The following is a 19,033-nucleotide window of genomic DNA, read 5'->3' as shown; positions in this document are numbered from 1 at the left end:
GAAGCCAATTCAACAACCTGGTTTGTATCCTGTGAATACATCTGTCCCAGTGCCATTTGTCTTAATCGACTTAAGCCCTTGTTTTTTTTGTTTTACAATTGTAAATGTTACCTGTCTGTAAATGTTGTTTATTTCTCTTTTTACTGACATGCCTGTGAGCCAAAGATGAATGTCCATGTTGCTTGCAATAATTGGACAATACATTTTCTTGAATGTTGAGTCCAACGTATCACGCAAGTGTTAAAATAATGGCATTGGCCTGCCAGTCTCTCCATCGCCTTGACATCCCTTTAGCCAAATCATGTTGGAAAGTATAGTGCTGCAAAATGGGCACAAAACTGACAGGAAACACAATCATGAGCTCCAGTTAAACTGAATAGAGATGAATGACTTTTGGCAAAGTGGAAATGACAGAGATACTTTAAATGTGCTTCAGCTCTCCATGCCCCCCACACCTTAAGTTGCACTTACATGCACGTTCACACATCATCAATACACACACCATCATCCTCGCTCACGGAGCGGGAGACTCAACCATGAAATGAGCAAGGGCCGTGTGAACTTTGACTGGCATTTTCACAGTGTGATTTACGGGCCTCTATATATCAGAATGAGCTTCCTTCTGACAGCAAAAACAATAACCCAGCAAGCGCATACCAAAGACATGCAACCAACACCACCCATCTATTATTGCACAAACAGTAAACACACACACCCTTAGTGGTATTACGCTATACTGGGTTTTCCTCATTGACGACTACAAACACTCCCTAACCACAACTTGACTAACCATATCCCATAACGTACGGTAGCTTAACAAAATCTTAGATTAAACACACACAAATGCAGACATTAATTCATAATATGAATGCATGTTGAGGTTTTACCTCCAGCACATGTATGGTTCACTCAGCTCGGTATTGTGGCTGCTTTGGAGAGGTTATCCTTTAAGATGAATAATCAGTTGGATAAATATGATCTGAAGTGGGACGTGTTCCTCAGTCATGTTGCAGGTCCCTTGGTGTGATCCATGGTCAGGCAATGCCCTCTTGATTGTTTATTGTATTACTACACATCATGATATGGTTGATGATGCTGCGTTTGGTAGTGTAAATAATGTAAACTATTTTCACATTTTAATTTGATTTTGATAATTTTCTTTATTTTATTTGTTTATCTTATCTATCTTGTCTGTCCATGAATACGTACTCTGCTGTTGTTGCTTGTGTTTGTATTTTAGGTTTTCTGTTTTATGTGTTTGTAAAAAATCTAAAATAAAGTACTGATCATAAAAAATATATATATGAATGCATGTCACACACACACACACACACACACATACACACACACACACACACACACACACACACACACACACACACACACACACACACACACACACACACACACAGGTTTGCAGATGCACTCTCAAGGGCAAAACGCTGCCAAACTGTCCACATGCACTGGCAACCATCAGAACTGGCAGCTGTGCCAACCAGCACAAAAAGCAGATCCGCAAACATCTGCCCTGGTAATGCCTATTTTATGCTCCGTCGCACGGCAGCGTCGCACGCTGAACCCAGCCGATCTACAAGCCCACAAGGCGTTGCAGGTGCGACACGTTGTGAGCTTGCAAATCGGCCAGTTTTGGCACGTGACACCGTCATGTGATGAAGTATAAATCATCTTTAAAGCAGGCGGGGGAGCAAACAAGGCAATGTCAAGTCCAGCTTAGCCGCCGTCCTCCAGTGATCCGCTGTTTGCTGCAAGGAGGGGAGAGCCGCACCCAGTCAGGCTGGGCCTTACTGACTACAGATCCATCTTGGCAAGGATACACAGCGCTGGCATTCTCTTTCAGCACATTGCTATAAGGCCAGCGATTTGTCTGCTACCACAAGGCCTGTTGTCAATTGAGTACATTTTATGGAGCCAGCGGGAGATTACCTCCGACTCAGTCTTTGCTCTCTGTACGTCGCCTTGGAAATTTATCTCAACAGCTATGTTTTTCCAATACCCTGAATCAGCCTCAATGATGGCCTCCAGACTGCTGGGAGCGCGCACGTCTCAGTTCATCATGACATATGGACCCGAGGAGCAGGAGCCACCCGATGGCACAGAACAAACATTATGTGCTCACCCCACACACACACACACACACACACACACACACACACACACACACAAACATGTACAAACACACATCCATACACTAACTTGTACATTATTTATTCATACACCCACACAACACACTTGGCTTGGTGTGTGTGTGTGTGTGTGTGTGTGTGTGTGTGTGTGTGTGTGTGTGTGTGTGTGTGTGTGTGTGTGTGTGTGTGTGTGTGTGTGTGTGTGTGTGTGTGTGTGTGTGTGTGTGTGTGTGTGTGTGTGTGTGTGTGTGCACTCACTCACCCACACACACTAGCAAGGATACAAACAGCCAGCTCCTGCTGAATTACCAAGTCAAACTGATTGATTCCCATGTGGTTATATTTGTTGTTGTATTCATGTTGCTTGCTCATTGACATTTCTCCTCTAGTTCCTCTATTCACATGCTCTGTAGACCTGCTGCTCTCACAGGATGCATTACCTGTCTGCCTCTTTTCAACACATGATCCTTCACCAAACAGGAGCAAACTAATTTAGACAAGCACTATTATACATACATCATTGACTGTTCAAATACAACGCCGCGTGACTAAAGGAAATACAGGTGTTGTCAGGTTCTTGGTATCGGTTGCTGCTTCAATTCAAAGAATTCTCTCTTAAACCAGCCGATTCTCAAAAGTTGCAGATTTTCCAGGTAGCTCAGTTGGTAGAGTGCTTGCCCTTGAATCGCAAGGTTCTGGGTCCAATCCCCGGCACCGCCAACTCAACGTAAAATAAGCACGGCTCGTGTAATTTAAGATGAGCTAACAGTAGGTGTGGTGAGCCACCTCGGGAAATCCACCTCCCAGGAGTCTAGCTAGCACATTGTAAAGGCGATAGGCAAGCTTGTTGCTCTGCTGATAGCAACAATACGCCACTCACACTTACAAAACCAGACCCTTTGTATTTCTCATCAACTGGTTTTATGCGAAAACACCTTTAAGATCAGTTCTTTCAGCAAGCCAGAAGTATAGGCTTACCACCTCACATATAGAAAGCCGCCATGTTGACTGAATAGATGCTAGCAGGTACACACAATAAGGTAAACAGAATATGGCAAAAGTGTTGCATTTAAGTATACAGTAAATAAGGCTTAATTGTGAACATCTGGACTGTCATAACAGTGGTATGCATTAACAGCATATAAGGCCAGATGGTCAGAGAGGAGAACATTCATGTACAATATGTGGTGTGTTGTGTGTGTGTGTGTGTGTGTGTGTGTGTGTGTGTGTGTGTGTGTGTGTGTGTGTGTGTGTGTGTGTGTGTGTGTGTGTGTGTGTGTGTGTGTGTGTGTGTGTGTCGGTGTGTGTCGGTGTGTGTGTGTTGGTGTGGGTGTGTGCGCGTACGTCTGTGGGCATGCATGCTTGCGTCTGCCTGAATGAATTCACGCATCCACGCATGTACAAACTGTGAGTTTGTACATGCATACAAAGTAGTGGTGTGTGCATACGTGCATGAGAGAGAGAGAGAGAGAGAGAGAGAGAGATAGAGAGAGAGAGCAACTGCTGAGAGGCTTCAGTGGGCTCCTGTTTCATCTTGCCCACGGTGGATTTTGCGCCACAGCAGCCAGCAGTGTGGTGCACAGGTAAAGAATGGCAGATATTCCAGGTGGAGCATTCTTCTGCCTCCTCAAACAGATTCCTGGGTTCTCCCACTGATGACAGCTGAAGAGCATCTGTTCACTGTTGGTCTCCACCACACAGACGTACCGTAGCCCCCCCAAGCAACCCCCCCCCCCCCCCCCCACTAGCCCGTTTCCTGAGTTCTGCCTCATGGAGAGGCTGTCTCTGCCACGTCTGGGTATGGGAAGGTCACCGGTTAAACCCTCTGCTCATCCAGGGTATGTGTCCAAGTGCCCCTGAGCAAGACACTTACTTGCCCCGACTGCTCCACACAGGGCCCATTTTAATGGCATCCACTGCTCCTAATAGTTAGGAAGGGTAAATGCTAGCCTGGATTCCAGCCTCAATCGCTGCGTTCCGTGATTCAGAATTGTCACTCGCTAGTGACATTTTCAGCTCCGTGGAACGCAGCAAATCAGGCTGGAACCCAGGCTAGGTAAATGCAGAAGAAGAATTTCAAGTGTGCAAATATACCTGACGGCTACCGCAACAGCGAAACTTTAATGATAGACTGGAGGAATAAGCAGGCAGGATGTTTCTGGGCTCAATCCACTTTCAAAAGACTCAATTATAAATAGCACAAATTACAAGTGGAATGGTGAAACTCGCATTCTCATTTACTCCTTTATATATTCAGGTCTAAGAACTTGAACTATTCTTATGGCAAACGATCACCAGTTATTACTTTTTTCCATCATGAATTTAAAAAATGTTATGAATTTAACTATATTTTAAAATACCTTTGAGGTCGACTGACTCTAACTATGCAAAATGTAAGCACATCCCTGGCCTCATAATGAGATCGCTGAAAGCTGTTTGAAACAGGAAATGAAATTAATGAGACGGCGTTGTACTGCATAGTAGTTACATACTGCTGGAGCACACACGCGCACGCACACGCACGCACATGCACACACACACACCAGAGTATAGAGGAGAGCCATGATTGATGCATGTGGCCTCTCCACGGCTTGACACAAGATTATTGCTCTACAGTTTAATACAGCACACATCCCATAAAGCACACAGGCCCCAGTGCATGCTGGGATGGACTGGAGTGCATAGAGACTCTCCCCCCATGTTATTTCCTCATTTCCTCCAAAGTTAAGATCCTACCTGGTGCACATGAATGTATGTGTGTGCACTCAACTTTGCAGCATGTGCGCACACACTCACGCACGCGCACACACGTGCGCACTCACACGCACACACACGCACACGCACACACACACACACACACACACACACACACACACACACACACACACACACACACACACACACACACACACACACACACAGAGGGGCTCAAATGCTTATGGGTGAATAGAATGATACGGTCATGCTCTGTTTTAACTGGAACCGGCTCCGGTTTCATGACCGGAGGAGGATTTTCACAGAGTTCCTTTCAATGTTTCCCTCCTCCCTCTCTGCCTTTCTGAATCCATCCATCCATTCATCCACCATTCACTCTGTCCTGTCTTTATCCCCTCACCCCCTCCCCACAAGGGGCCTGGCAGCATACACCTGTTCCAGCTCAAGTCCCCCACACTCACGCCCCAACCCCCCAAAAAACGCTAACCCACCCCAATAATGACAGCCATGTCAGGGGTCAGTCAATGAAGGTGAAGATAACACCCCCACCCAAACAACCCCTCAGAAAAGCCTGAGAAGCTAGGCCGATAGATGTGTACTCCACCAACACACCCACCCACCACGTCATTGTCTCTCATGCACTCTCTCTCTCTGTCAATTAAATGTAATTCAATTCAATTCAATGGAGCTTTATTGACATGAGAAAACATACGTTTACATTGCCAAAGCAACGTCTCTCTCTCTGTCTCTCTCTACCTGTCCATTTCTCTCGCTACCAACACACTCCTCAAAGCAGAGCAAATGCCCTACTCAGTCATTAATATCCACAACCAATAACTCTATGGAACATATTTATAAAACATACACAGAAATGAAAGGAAAATATTTAAGCATGGGGAGTCTGATACACCGGATGTATTAATTTACACAATATTACTGGTACAGAAATTAAAACCGCCCAACACAAAACACAAAGCAGCCGTCGACTGGCCAGAACTTGGTTTGGTCCCTGGCTCTTCCTGGGTTTGTGTCTAAAGTGGAGAAGAGGCATGGCGAGCAGTGGTGGACAGTACTGTACTTTGAGTATTTGTATTTTTCACTCCACTACATTTCAAAGACAAATATTTTTGACTTTCACTTGTAATTGAGTCATATCTATGTATACTTTGACTCGAGTACTGGGGTTGAGTACTTTATCCACCACTGGTGGTGAGCCAGGACTATGGAAAAAGGTCTTTAGTGTCCATGAGCATGACACTGAACCCCTAACTGTTATTTGAGCAGGTTCCTTGCGTGATCAGTGTGTCAACGTTGTAAAATGCTTTGACTAAAATGTAGACCATTTTAACAAGGATTATTATTACATGCTGTAAATGCAATGCCACACAATGTTGGGCCACGAAACATTTGTTGATTGACACACGGTGAAGTAATTTCCTTTGCTCCATACTTCAGGAAACAAAAAGAAATCTGTAACACTTCAGTGAAGTGCGAATAGTTCTGGACGTGTAACAGCTGGGAGGTCAAATAAGGCACAAGATATTATATTGTTACAATGAAACGGACATGTTTTTCTTATTGGCCATAACAATTTAGTCCCATTAGAAACACATCCAACAAGAACAACTTCCAGTTATGTAGCATGTTGCCATACAGCACAAATAAAATCCAGACACCACAGTCAAAGCCACATTGCATCTCCAAGCACAATACACAAGATTAGAGCCCATCACCACCAAAGTATACCTCAATAATGCATGTTATTTGATATCAGCCAGCTGTCTGCAGTGCTCATTCCGTCTTAAACTGCCAATAAAACTTCACTCACCACTCAGCAATGCAGTGCACTGCCCTAGCGGCTCTAAAACAACCCTTGTTGGCTGGTGGCCCTAAACCTGGTTCCCTGAGGGCAGAGGTTAAAGGTAATCAAAATGGTCGGTGATGACTGACCTCTAACTCCAACAGTTCAAGCCCTGCAGGACATTTCTCTGTTTCTCATTCAGTGTAGGTCCCCATACTGCCTCAATATACATAAGTATTAGTATTTATGAGAGGGTGTGAGTTATACTGTGCATCACAGACTTTATATTTTTCAGTTCCAATTTCTGCTTCAGTTCCAATACCCAATAAAACCTGGGCATTGCCATCAGACCATCATAGAACTGAATATTCAGTAGCACCCTCAGAGCCTTGTCTGGGAATACATAAACAGTGTGTAGAAACATGAAAGCAACAAAAAACACTCCAGGTCCCAGCCAATGAATTCATCAGCGAACACACATACAGATTTATAAGAAACCAAACGCAAAGTATTTTCAGTGGCCGTCTCACAAGCCTTTCGAAATTGCTTCCACAGAAATAAAGCTTCAGGGATTCCATGGGACGTCCCTTTGCATATTTCATCGACAAAATCCAGTATTTTCTTCTCTCTCAAGGGTTCGGGGAAGGCAGAGAAGGTAAGCCAATTCAAAAGACATATCAAGTGACAGTGTCACTGTCAAAGTTTTTGACCAAAGGCTTAAGACACTATATCCAGGGCACGGGTGAGGAATTACAGTCCTTACAGGTCACAATAACTCCACGCTGCAGGGGCTATACAAACCTAATGGCCCATTGTTGCCAAATGACAGACCCCTTAAGTTTTTCATGATATAACTGACAGCGCAAACAAAAAAAGACCTTTCTCCACCCATTCTCTCTCTTCTCATCTCAACGCGTGACCAAAATATGAACTAAGCTCTACATACTACGTCATACTTCTGTGTGGGAAGTTAACGTGATATTGTTTATTTATGTTGTTGGTGTTTTATAATCCCGTAAGGGATGGGTCTTAACGACAAGACACGAAAATAAAGATTCATTCATTCATAATAATAATCTTTTGTAGATCTGCTATTTTTTAAACATTTGTAACTATATAATGACGGCAGGCTGAAAGCAGCTAAGGTCAGAGGCCTATAGTGGTTAGGGGCTGGGGAGGGTATTGTTTATGGGTTGAGGCTGGGATCTAAGCCAGGCGTACGTACTGTCTTATCTGTCTACGGCGGCTGACTGTTGACAGAGCTCCTGATTACGGTAGAGGTGTAATTGGTTACTTTGAAGCTGAGGTTAGTCTTTTTAAGTGATCATCTTTCCGCATATCATAGCTCACCTACTGTAGCCTTCATGTCCAGCCACATTAAGCACAGCATATAATTGTTGAATCCAGACTGTCTGCTGTTCACCATTGAAGTCACTTGTTGCTGTAGGTTTTAATTATGCGAATGAAGTGTATTAAGCCGGGCGAATGCCTTTGATTAGAGGTAAGAATCAAGTCTGGAGATTGCCACTGTCTCCAGTACTTCTATCTGTCCTTTGAGAAAATACTGCTGTCTGGGTACTAAGGCAACTATATATTAATGCTGGTAGCTTAAGGACATAATTAAGCCAAATTTGTGGTATTCTTGAATGTTGAGCACCTCAATATATTGTTTTCAAATATTTGTCATTTAAGAGATGTGCAATATTTATGCTGTAACTAATGTTACCAGTGATGTCATATATTTTATATGGCATAGAGCTGTCAATAAACACTCAGACAAAGAGACAGCGAGACAGTGGAACTGCTCTGGAGAAAATGACACAATGTGGGGAAAAAAGGTTAATTGTTGCCAGTGGCAGCTGCAGACCGTTATAAAACCTGTCATCTGCAGTGAATTCATTATAGAGGTGAGTGGAATCTGTAGAAGTTGAGGGATTCATGATGTGGTTATTGCCAATCAGGATGAAATATGAAACATCTGACTGGTTCGTCTTCATCACATGACTCTAGACATAATGTGTACCAATTTGTGTGATGTGGACAACATCTGTAGGGGTAATTTTTAGCAAACATCGGCCTCCTGGTGGCACTATAAAATGTCAATGTGAAATATGTTTTTCCTTGGCCTCTAGGGAGTGTGTGTAAAGTTTCACACCGATTGGTCCAGTTATAGTAATAGAATCACACCCGTGTGAAGTGAGAGGCACTCTTATCATAATCATACATCATCATATATCATCTCATTCTGGCCAATCACTTTTGGCGTCCTCACTTTTCTGTCCTCACTTTTTATCCTTACTTTTTAAGCCTTGAGCCAATCAAATCATCGCTATGGGCTAGTACACACGCACAGACAAAGCTGGGCCTATGTCTGTTATAGCGCCACCTGAGGCTGATTTGATAAATCTAAGGTGGCATTTCTTGCACATACACTTTGCATGTGTGTGCAAAGTTTCATGGCAATCGCATACTGCGTTCATGATGGATGGACGGACACACACACGGACACACACACGGACGGACAGACAGGGGGAAAAATAAAACGTCTCGGCCAACAAAGGCCTTGCTAGTACAGTTTGCAGGACCCTTATGCTATACTTGTTTTATGGACAAACCGGAACACTCAAAAGCTTGTCTGTAAGGTTTCACCATGCATGTGAACTTTCTCTCCCCCAGGACTCATGCAGAAAAGTACATGCAAACACTCTTCCTTGAATTTTTATCTGCTAGCTACTACTGTATTCAAACAATGAGTCTACTGGCAGCGCAAAGGGGGTGAGGGATGTCTAGGGGCCAAGCTGACTTCCTCTTCACAATAACGGGACGGCGAGCGGATGGTGGGGGTGGTGGGGGCTCACATAAACAGTCTCCTGCTCTCGCTTTCCCAGGACAATCGAGTAGACACAACAACACTACTAGCCGAACCTCGTCCACCCCAACAGGTAGGATGGAGCTCCTTACTGTGTGTCCAAAATCCAAAAAGCTGATGGCTGTTCAGATGGTTATAGGAGCACCTGAGGAGGGGCTGTTAGGGGTTAAGGGTGTGGCTCCGGGAGTGACACTTCGACACATACACTAGGGGGAAACCGGGGAGGCAAAACCGGTGACCTTCTGATTACCAGACTAAGCTACAGCTTAGTATTGTATTGATGAGGTCCTGGCCAAACGAAAACAAGCATTAAAGGTTTTATGACATTCATTTTCATTTATTTTTCTTTTTTCTTTTAGGTTTTATGACCTCAATTACACCCAAAAAACCTGAACTTTGAACATTCAGTGGATTTTCTGTGGTCTGAAGTTTTCTTTGGGGTTTGGAAGCCTTTTGAGCTACAATGAAAACAGGCAACACAGTGAAAACAGTGACATCTGCTGGCAAATCCCATTGAAATAATATGGGATTTGCAGGATCTTACATCACAAACTGCCGGCAAATCAGAGCACCTATTTGAGCCAGAAAACCCCAGATCACAGAAAATCTACTGAATGTTAAAAGTTCATGTTTTTTGGGTGCAATTGAGCTTAGAAAACCTAAAAAAAATAAGAACAATTCCAAAACCTTTTTTTTTATGTCACAATCCCTTTAAATAAAAAAGTAACATTTGTAGCCCAAATGCACAGATAATGTCTTAACCGCTTACTTCGACTAGCAAAAACTTTCTTTTAAAGGTTTCACCTACATTCCCCAAATACGGACATCAGGGTGAAAGTGATTAAGACATTAAAGAAAAGAAAATCATCATCATCAACATCGATGCCAGATACAGCCACAGGCCAGATTAGTCACCTCACCGACTTCAACAGCTTAGCAGCACAGTCCTGCAGGGAGACATTAATGTCTTTATACTGGCTCTACAGCTGGAGAAACACATACCATGATGCCATCACTCTTTACCACCCCAGAATTAGGGACAAATTTAGCCATCAAGTGCAAGGTAAGAAAAAAGCAGGCCCTGGGCCCGTCCTTTCTTTTATACCTCCACACCTGCCAGGAACCACACAGAACACCTGGCCACATGTAGCCTACTGCTGGAAGGTCCCAATCCAAAAAAGGGGAGGTCAGTTCCCATGGCCAGATAATGACAGGTGCGGTTACCCGTTAGAGTAAGTGTGTCTGTGTGACTCGTCTGATACCTAGACTGGGATCAATTCACTTTGCATGTTGCTGATCCGGTCTGGGCCTAGAGCGGATATGGAAACGATGCATGCATGATGTATGTGTGTGTGCGAATTACCAGATAGGGAAGGTGGGCTCTAGACCAGATCACACTGTCACTGGTTCATTCTGAATGAATACCAGGCTTTCCTCTGGTACTGCAGAAAACGTTACCCGATACCTGAATATGGAATTGTAATATATTTCGTAGTACAGCGGTTGCTTGCCAGAAAATAAATTAATATCTTCCAAGCTAACCAACTATATAACAAAGAATATAGGGCTTAAGTGGTTAAGCTTGCCTTTATCTCTTCTATACCATGTGAAGCTTGTGTGCTACTACTGCTACGGGACTTGGGGAGCTGTAACCCAATCTGAGTTGGACAACTAAAACAAGACAACAAAAGAGAGCAGAGACCCTGGAGCCAACTCAGCCCGCCACAACAACAGAGAGCAGTCAGTGTGACTGCCTATATTTAACAGTGGTGGGAACTGTGGGACCGTACAGGAACACTTTCAATGCACTGCGAAGGTCAACTGGGACCTGACTTCCTCCGCAGACTCCATTGGTAGCAGCTTGGTACCACCCCCGCCCCCCCCCCCCCCCACACACACACACACACACACACGCACACACACACGCATGCACAGACAAACATACAAACACACCCTCCCAAGCAGCAAAATAAAGATAGTCATTGTTTAGCTAAACAATGGGCCACTTCCAAAGACTCAAAAACCTTCAATTTTCACTCCAATAGAGAAGTGTTTGAAATTAAGTAGACCTTTAAATACATTAAAGACTTTACAAGCGGATAGTGAGGGCTTTGTTGGCAAAATTACAAAGTGGACATAATTCCAGTAGTATCCACCTAGCACAAGTTTTTGTGCAAATTGGATTATGTGCAAGAAACCCATACAGAGTCATGTCCTATTACAGCAGCTCAGAGAAAGTGAGCATTCACCAGCTGCTCAAGTATTTCATTATCCCCACCAAAGTTATTGTCTCCCTCTGCCTTGGTGAGGCGAGCCCAATGAAAGACCCAGATCTCAAGTAAAGACCCATATCAAGCACCTGTCAATATCCGAATTTGGACAATACAAATTGATTTGGCAGATTTTTTTATTTTATTTTATTCTTTAGATAGTTTTGGCTATTTCACCATGATGCATTTGTCAATTTAAACTTTAGTGGACTGAAGCTGAACATAGCAATGTCAAAATAAAGCAGAGCTAGTACATGTACTGCCATAAAATGCAATAGGCCGTAATAGGCTGATTTGAGGTTCAAGAAATTGTCATGCAAACTGAGTTATTTCACAGACCTTCAATGAGCTTGGATCATTTGCCAAAGCTTGTGCTTGCTTCTTCAGGTCTGAAACTTTCGCCAAACATTGTTGGCACAGACGTGCTTTCTCCTCTCTCCTGTCCGACTCAGAGACGGTGACAGTAGACCCCGCGCCCTCGGGGGGTGGCCGGGCGCTGCACCGTGCGTCCTCTGCCGAATGAAGTCTCTTCCTGGGGCTTAGATCGAGACCGAGCGAAGACTCCCCACTTGGACATCCCTCCACCTAAATAAGAAAAGGTGATATGGGTTCTTTAGCCGGTTCGTTCAACACTGGAGTGTCATAGCAACATCAGTTGAAAGTTTTAAAGTAAAAAAAGAGAGGAGAAAAAAGAAGCCGATCTACAAGCTCACAGTCACAACAACGCTTTGAGAGTTGGTGTATGCCTATGGTTTAAGATGGTATCTAATTAAATATAACGTAGCCTACATTCCTACAACAGTACAACTGGTGTGTCCATGCAGTGCGTGTGACGGCCCGGCGCCACAGGGGTTCCAGAAGATGGGGCCTGGCTGGCACCCTCCGTTGCAAATTCTGCCCCCCCTCAGTTTACGTTTTATTGTATGTACATTTATTGTTTTACTGTCTATATAAAAAATTATGTGTGCACTAGCTCTCGCCATTTTCACCTCCCCCCCTCAGTAATTTCATCCTGGAGCCGAGCCTCAGGAATTGTTTGCTAACACCTTGACAACCTCCTTCAATACAGAAGATAACATACATTACCTGTAGCCTACACTACATACCTGCGCAAGAATATGGAATGTCATTTACTAGTATAGTACTAGTTTTCTACTATAATTAACAGGCGGCTTAATTAAGTTAGCTAGCTTTTAGCCTCCAAAGGTATAGGCAGGCTACAGTCTTACAGAACAGAACAAATCAGTTTACAATAGCGAATTATGTGTCACGAAACACTTACAGTAAAACTGCGGTTGTCAAGGTCCATGTCATCCTGAGTAGAACTCATTCTATAGATCAAGCTGTACCTTCAGAGAACATCACCGTGCACAGCTAAATTCAAACGCTCCGCCGCTGCGCGCAGAGCAAAGCCATGGGTCATGTAGATGCTGTCACTTTGGACGCGAGGCTGACGGTCACCAGTCATCTGTCAGTCAGTCTGCACGTTACACCAATAGCTGTTCCTCGGATGGAACTGGAACTGGAATAAGTCCTATGACTTTACAAGTAGCAGAGGAGTTTTTCAACGAAGTGCGCACCAGTGCTCAGGGGGGCGGTAATAGCCTATACTCCTCCTGACATGGGAGGGGTTCATAAACTTTCTGGCGCTGGGCAGGGAAACTACACACGAGCTGAATTTATTATTACACGGCCAACCATAAGGATTGTAGCAAATCCATGAAAGAAAAACTGAATGCAATAAGCTAGCCTACATATTTAGAAGCGTTTTATAATATCTTAATCATAATTACAATAATAATATAGTGCCTAATTAAAAGAACCTTTAGTCTACAAAGTGAAATGGAAGTAGCCTAATTAAAGGTACAGGCATTTTTGTGTGTCATGTCTTTATATAGGCCTATGTATAGGCTATATAGTCGATTAATTTAATACACAGGACCACCACAATGGAAACAAGCCCTCATCATGGCTTTTTGTGTTATCCTTTTAGCAATATTGTATAACTTACTGTAGCCTACCTCTATTCTGTTACAAATTTGGAGCTGGACCACTATATATTTTAATCTGGTAAATGGTTAGGCTACTCTCCTGTGACAGCATTAAATTGGCAAACCATGCACCTGAACATTTTGCAATGTTTTGTTTATTGTAACCCCTGTTACTGAAGTGAACCCTCACTGGAAATGATTCGGCTACTAACATACAGGTAGGCTAATATATAGGCTACAGCTTTAACTTTTTTATTAAAATATATTTTTTAACCATGATATAATTATACACTTAAGCCTAGTAGCCTGCCCTGCTACCTTTAAAAGCACAAGTAAAACTTGTGAAAAAAATAAAACCATGAAATGAAAGCAGAGGTATTAAAATAAACAATACCCTACAAATAGCCACCTCTATGTTGCGGTAGTATATCAGTAGGCTATAATATATTTACTCAACTCAGCAGCATGTGTGTATGTTAGGCTACACACTAGTACACACATGCTGCTGAGTTAAGTAAATCAGAATACACTAATACGCCTATCATCAACTGTTGACTGTTAGAGGCTGTGCTTCGTGTCGTTCTTGGGACTTTGGCGCCACCCGCTGGAGTATGTAAAGTAAAGCGATTCTTCCAAATTGGAGGGTGGGGGGTCTACTGTCTCTATATGTTAAATATTTAAGTGGTAAACTTTTAATATTTCATGTGGATGATGTAAGGGGGCTGGCCACATGATTTGACTCCCTCGGTATCTGAGATTCCCCATTTCCTTCCCTCCATTGACCCATTTAGGACAAACAGCCTACAGTCCTTCCTTTGTCTGTAGAGCTCTACCCACCGGCTTTACGCTTGACAGCGCAACTGGTAGCAAATTATGGGCGACCTGGCTGGTTTAACAGAATGAGGTCGAATTCAAGTTCATCAAATGTTTTGTTTTTCTGTCGAGGGTATTTTTATATTATTATTATTAGCATATAGGCCTTTATAATGTATATAGGCCTAGTCATATAATTTTGTATTAATCATATATCCTATAGGATATGAATGTGAGACTAAGACTAAAGGGAATATAAAAAATGTCCCGCCATATCCTTTCACAGTCCTGTAGGAACTTGTGTGACACTTTTAGCTTTGTCAAGTAAAGAGACAGTCATTTTGGCATCATCAAACTTAGTTACCACGACTCCATAAATGGTGTTTTTTAGTTACCACGACTCCATAAATCGTGTTAGAAATTAATTATTGTCTCCACCAGGCCGAAGGCATGTGGGGAGAGTATGTTTTGCACTCCGTCCGTCCGTCCGTCCGTCCGTCCGTGTGTCCGTGTGTCCGTGAACAGCTAATCTCGGCCACCGTTAACCCGGTCGATGCCATATTTTGCACACACACTCCCTGGATGCCAACCATGAACCTCTGCCCCAAACTTTCCAGAACGGCCTGTTATAGCGCCACCAGGAGGCCGCTTTGTGCAAAACAAGTTTTTGCACAGTACACCTACACATTTTGTCCAAACATCACGCAAATTGGTACACAGTCTCTCTAGAGCCATTCAACCAAACGGGTCTTTCAGATTTATCAGACTCCATCCTGATTGGTTAAGATTGGCTTCCAAAGTTCACAGGAGTGCTCAGTTTCAAACAAAATGCTGCAAATCATGAACACATCGCGTGATTTCCCTGAAATTGTGCACCCACATTCCCACTAGGCCGAGGACGAAATGCCACATGAACAATTTCAACTCAGCCTCAAGGTGGCGCTATAACTGGCCGAAAAGTGTTTTTACCTCTAACTGCACGGATCTGTGGATAACCTGGTGGAGACCTGTGCCCGGAAGGGCACTTTTTCTAGTTAAATCTGTTGTTTATAATAGGCTTGAGAAAGGATGTCAGATCACCACGGCTTGTCTGTAAATCCAGATTTATTCTCTGCATCATCAGATTCAGCGCTCATCCAACGATGACATCAGCCTTATCAGCCGTATCGTTACACTAATTGTGAGTAGCCTATAAGCCTACTGTAGACACTACTTCCTGTAAAAAGTGTTGAAACTTGAACGGTTGAACACTTAAAACGGGTATTAAAGTTGACCCTGGAAGACGCGTGTGGGGGCGCGGATGGTGCGCTGGTGCGCTGTTCGTGGTCCTGAATGGACAGTGGACTGTAGTAATACGATCTGGAACAGTCTTTATTTCTCATTGCCTTTTTAAGTATAGCCTGGCATGACATAATAATAACAATTTAGCTATATGGATCAAACACAGAGAACACGTACCCTTACCCTTTGTTTGTTTTTCCTTAGCAAGTGACTTGTAAATCCAAATATGAAATCGGAGTCCACGAAGAATGTTCCCAGTTCTATAAGACTGGGGTTGGGCGTCTCAGCTTCAGGAGACCCAGAGGAGTTTGGTAAAGCCATATGGAATATGTATGTCGCCAAATATTCCACACTTTGGGAATCTATTTCATTTGTAGACCCATTTCATTCGGCTGTTCCCAAAAATATCCAAAAGATAATCCCCAACACACGCAGATATAGAATCCGAGAGAGAGAGAGATCACAGTTTCCAGCAGACTCTGCACTCAGTGGGCAATATTTGTGCGTAAAATATTTTCTCCGTTTTCCAGTTATCCACAAGACAAGGAAACTGTATAATCCACCCGGAATTGACAGAATTTACATCCATTGGAGTACTTTTTTGCCCGTCCCGGGCTTGTTATGCGCGGAGCGGAGGACCACCTTGTGCAGACGCGCTCGCCTCTCCACTGACTCTGTACATCTCGCTCATTCAGCTGCTCTACCTCTCAATTTCTCTTGTCAATCAGTGATGCGCTGCTCTCGCTCCCGATTTGCTGGCGGCTCATATATTGCCTGCATGCCCCCCTCCGGTATAGGCTACACATTTGATTGACCTATACCCTATACCCCATTCGAAATTCGGACAGAAAGCATCGCAAACAACAAATTGAAGAAACTTGGCTCTTGGTACATGGGTTTTAATAGCATGTACATAGATAATTGAATTAGCTCATTATGCAGACTTTAGATGTGACCATGCATGCATGGTAGAATGATTTATATACCACAGGGCAATTCATTTCGCAGCCTACCATGCAGTCCAGAGACGCACAGCCGGCAGTTAGGCTTTACAGGTCAACACACACCAATCAAGCTATAAAAAGGGGTTTGTATAATTTGTATAGGCTTTATATATCCTATATATATATCCTATATTATATATGTTATAGCCTATATATATTATTGTCCACTAACCTATTGGCGTTTGCAAGTGTGACATAAACTCATAGGAGGAAGATTATTTAAATAAGTTGCCATGCCTGCTAATGCCTGCCATGAGTCAAAATGTATTTCATTGCTGCAGGATATGTGCGCAGCGCATTATAGGACAGGTTGAATGGGGTGATTTAGGAAGTATAGCCTATATAGGTGCAGTGTGACCTTAGATCTATTATGTGTCAATGGTAATTAGACTGATTGAATAGGCTACACTATTAACTCAGAGTTGTGTTATAGCCTCTATACTCGCATAACCGACAACTAAGTTGGCCTCTTTAGCCTTAATTTAACTATGCTCTAAAAATGACGTGTCTGCTTGTGGTATAGAATTACGCAATATGCTTCTGTGGACGATTTAACATCAACTCACCTGCATTAGAACATTTTAACACAATCCTCAGCCTCAATAAGCTTGTAGATCTGCTATTTTCTAAAGATTTTATACATTTGAAAACTTGTGAAATTGGACATTCTGTCTAATGCAGAGTAGGCCTACTTGGTACTTTAAGTATAGGCCTATATTTTGATACAAATATCCAATCACATGATGCAACTGAGTATTTCTACATTGCAGTATATGTAAAACATATCACACATCACTGACTAACTCCTCCGATTACCCTCGCCACGTGTCACACAACACATGCACGCATGCACGCGTGCCACCAGTCTCTCTCTCTCTCTCTCTCTCTCTCTCTCTCTCTCTCTCTCTCTCTCTCTCTCTCTCTCTCATGCACAAAACAAAACACGCAACAACAGTTGTTCGGGGGCGGGGATGGGTTGGTTGTGTTCTGTGTTCGGGTGATAATTGCAATCCATACCAAAGTTGATTTACCACGTCAACCACTGATTTCTTCAGACTCGGAGCAGAGGTTTGGGTCAGTCCCCAACCCAACTGCTGATGAAATTCCAAGGATCGGATCCCAGGGGACAATGCTATACATCTGCTGCCCAGGAGGCTCGCGTATAGGGAGGGACATCGCTCAGGGCCGCTCATTAACGCCACTCCTATCCTGCAAAATGTTTTAGCGTTTCCAAAATGCAGGAGGTTTCGTGAGAAACGTTTAGCAACAGTGATAGCGCACTGCTGAGATCAAAGAGAGAAAGGAGTGATTTAGATGGGAAGAAGAATAATCGGTACTGCTCCTATGAATTATTTATGCAGCTACATCAAAGCAATCACATACTCCCTGGAAAACGAATTTGGATTATGACGACCGTGTGTCTAATTTTGAGTCCTTTATTGGTCAGAAGTTCGATCTTTGTTCCCCTTTTTTTTTTACTTAACTTTTTGTAAAAAGAAATAAGTAACCGATCGTGTGTGCGTGTGTGGGTGCGTGTGTGCTGTTTTGTCATGAAACCTCATTGTTGATTAAACTGTTCTACTGTTCTTGTTCTATACAGGGAATGGCACATATGTTTCAGGATCAGGACAATGGACAGCGACCACGCCCGCGGGCATACAGTACACAGTCCGGACGCTCCAAACTCACATAGGCAATTTGTTCTTTATTGACTTTTTAATTACTGGTAATGAACCAAAACAACAGTACGAGTGATAAGACAATGACACCATAGCAGCACAGTAATCAACATATGTCTGCCTGTGGAAGAAAATTACTGCTAGCAGCATGCATTATTTTACTGCCCTGCAGTATTACACAAGAGGGGCAGACAAGAGAGAGAGAGAGAGAGAGAGAGAGAGAGAGAGAGAGAGAGAGAGAGAGAGAGAGAGAGAGAGTGTGTGTGTGTGTGTGTGTGTGTGTGTGTGTGTGTGTGTGTGTGTGTGTGTGTGTGTGTGTGTGTGTGTGTGTGTGTGTGTGTGTGTGTGTGTGTGTGTGAGAGAGAGAGAGAGAGAGAGAGAGAGGGAGAGAGAGAGAGAGAGAGAAAGAAAGAAAGTAATAGAAAGAAAAGTAGAAAGAGAGAAAGGGAGAAAGGGAGAGAGAGAT

General features: G+C 43.3%; 1 protein-coding gene across 1 annotated transcript in view; it reads right to left on the bottom strand.

Moving 5' to 3' along the window:
- The window catches only part of kif26ab (kinesin family member 26Ab), an 82,828-nt gene extending 69,472 nt beyond the window's left edge, over positions 1–13,356 (bottom strand). The window contains exons 1-2 of the mRNA XM_083792166.1: positions 13,082–13,356; positions 12,139–12,384 (exon numbers count right to left, since the gene is read on the bottom strand). Of these exons, the coding sequence (XP_083648292.1) occupies positions 12,139–12,384; positions 13,082–13,129 (294 nt within the window). The 5' untranslated portion in view covers positions 13,130–13,356. The remainder of the gene's footprint in view (positions 1–12,138; positions 12,385–13,081) is intronic.
- Between the last annotated feature and the right edge of the window lie 5,677 nt (positions 13,357–19,033).

This window comes from Protomyctophum parallelum (genome assembly GCF_964188405.1).
Source record: "Protomyctophum parallelum genome assembly, chromosome: 20".
In the NCBI taxonomy this organism is placed as follows: domain Eukaryota; kingdom Metazoa; phylum Chordata; class Actinopteri; order Myctophiformes; family Myctophidae; genus Protomyctophum; species Protomyctophum parallelum.
This window is presented reverse-complemented; position numbering and strand designations above follow the sequence as displayed.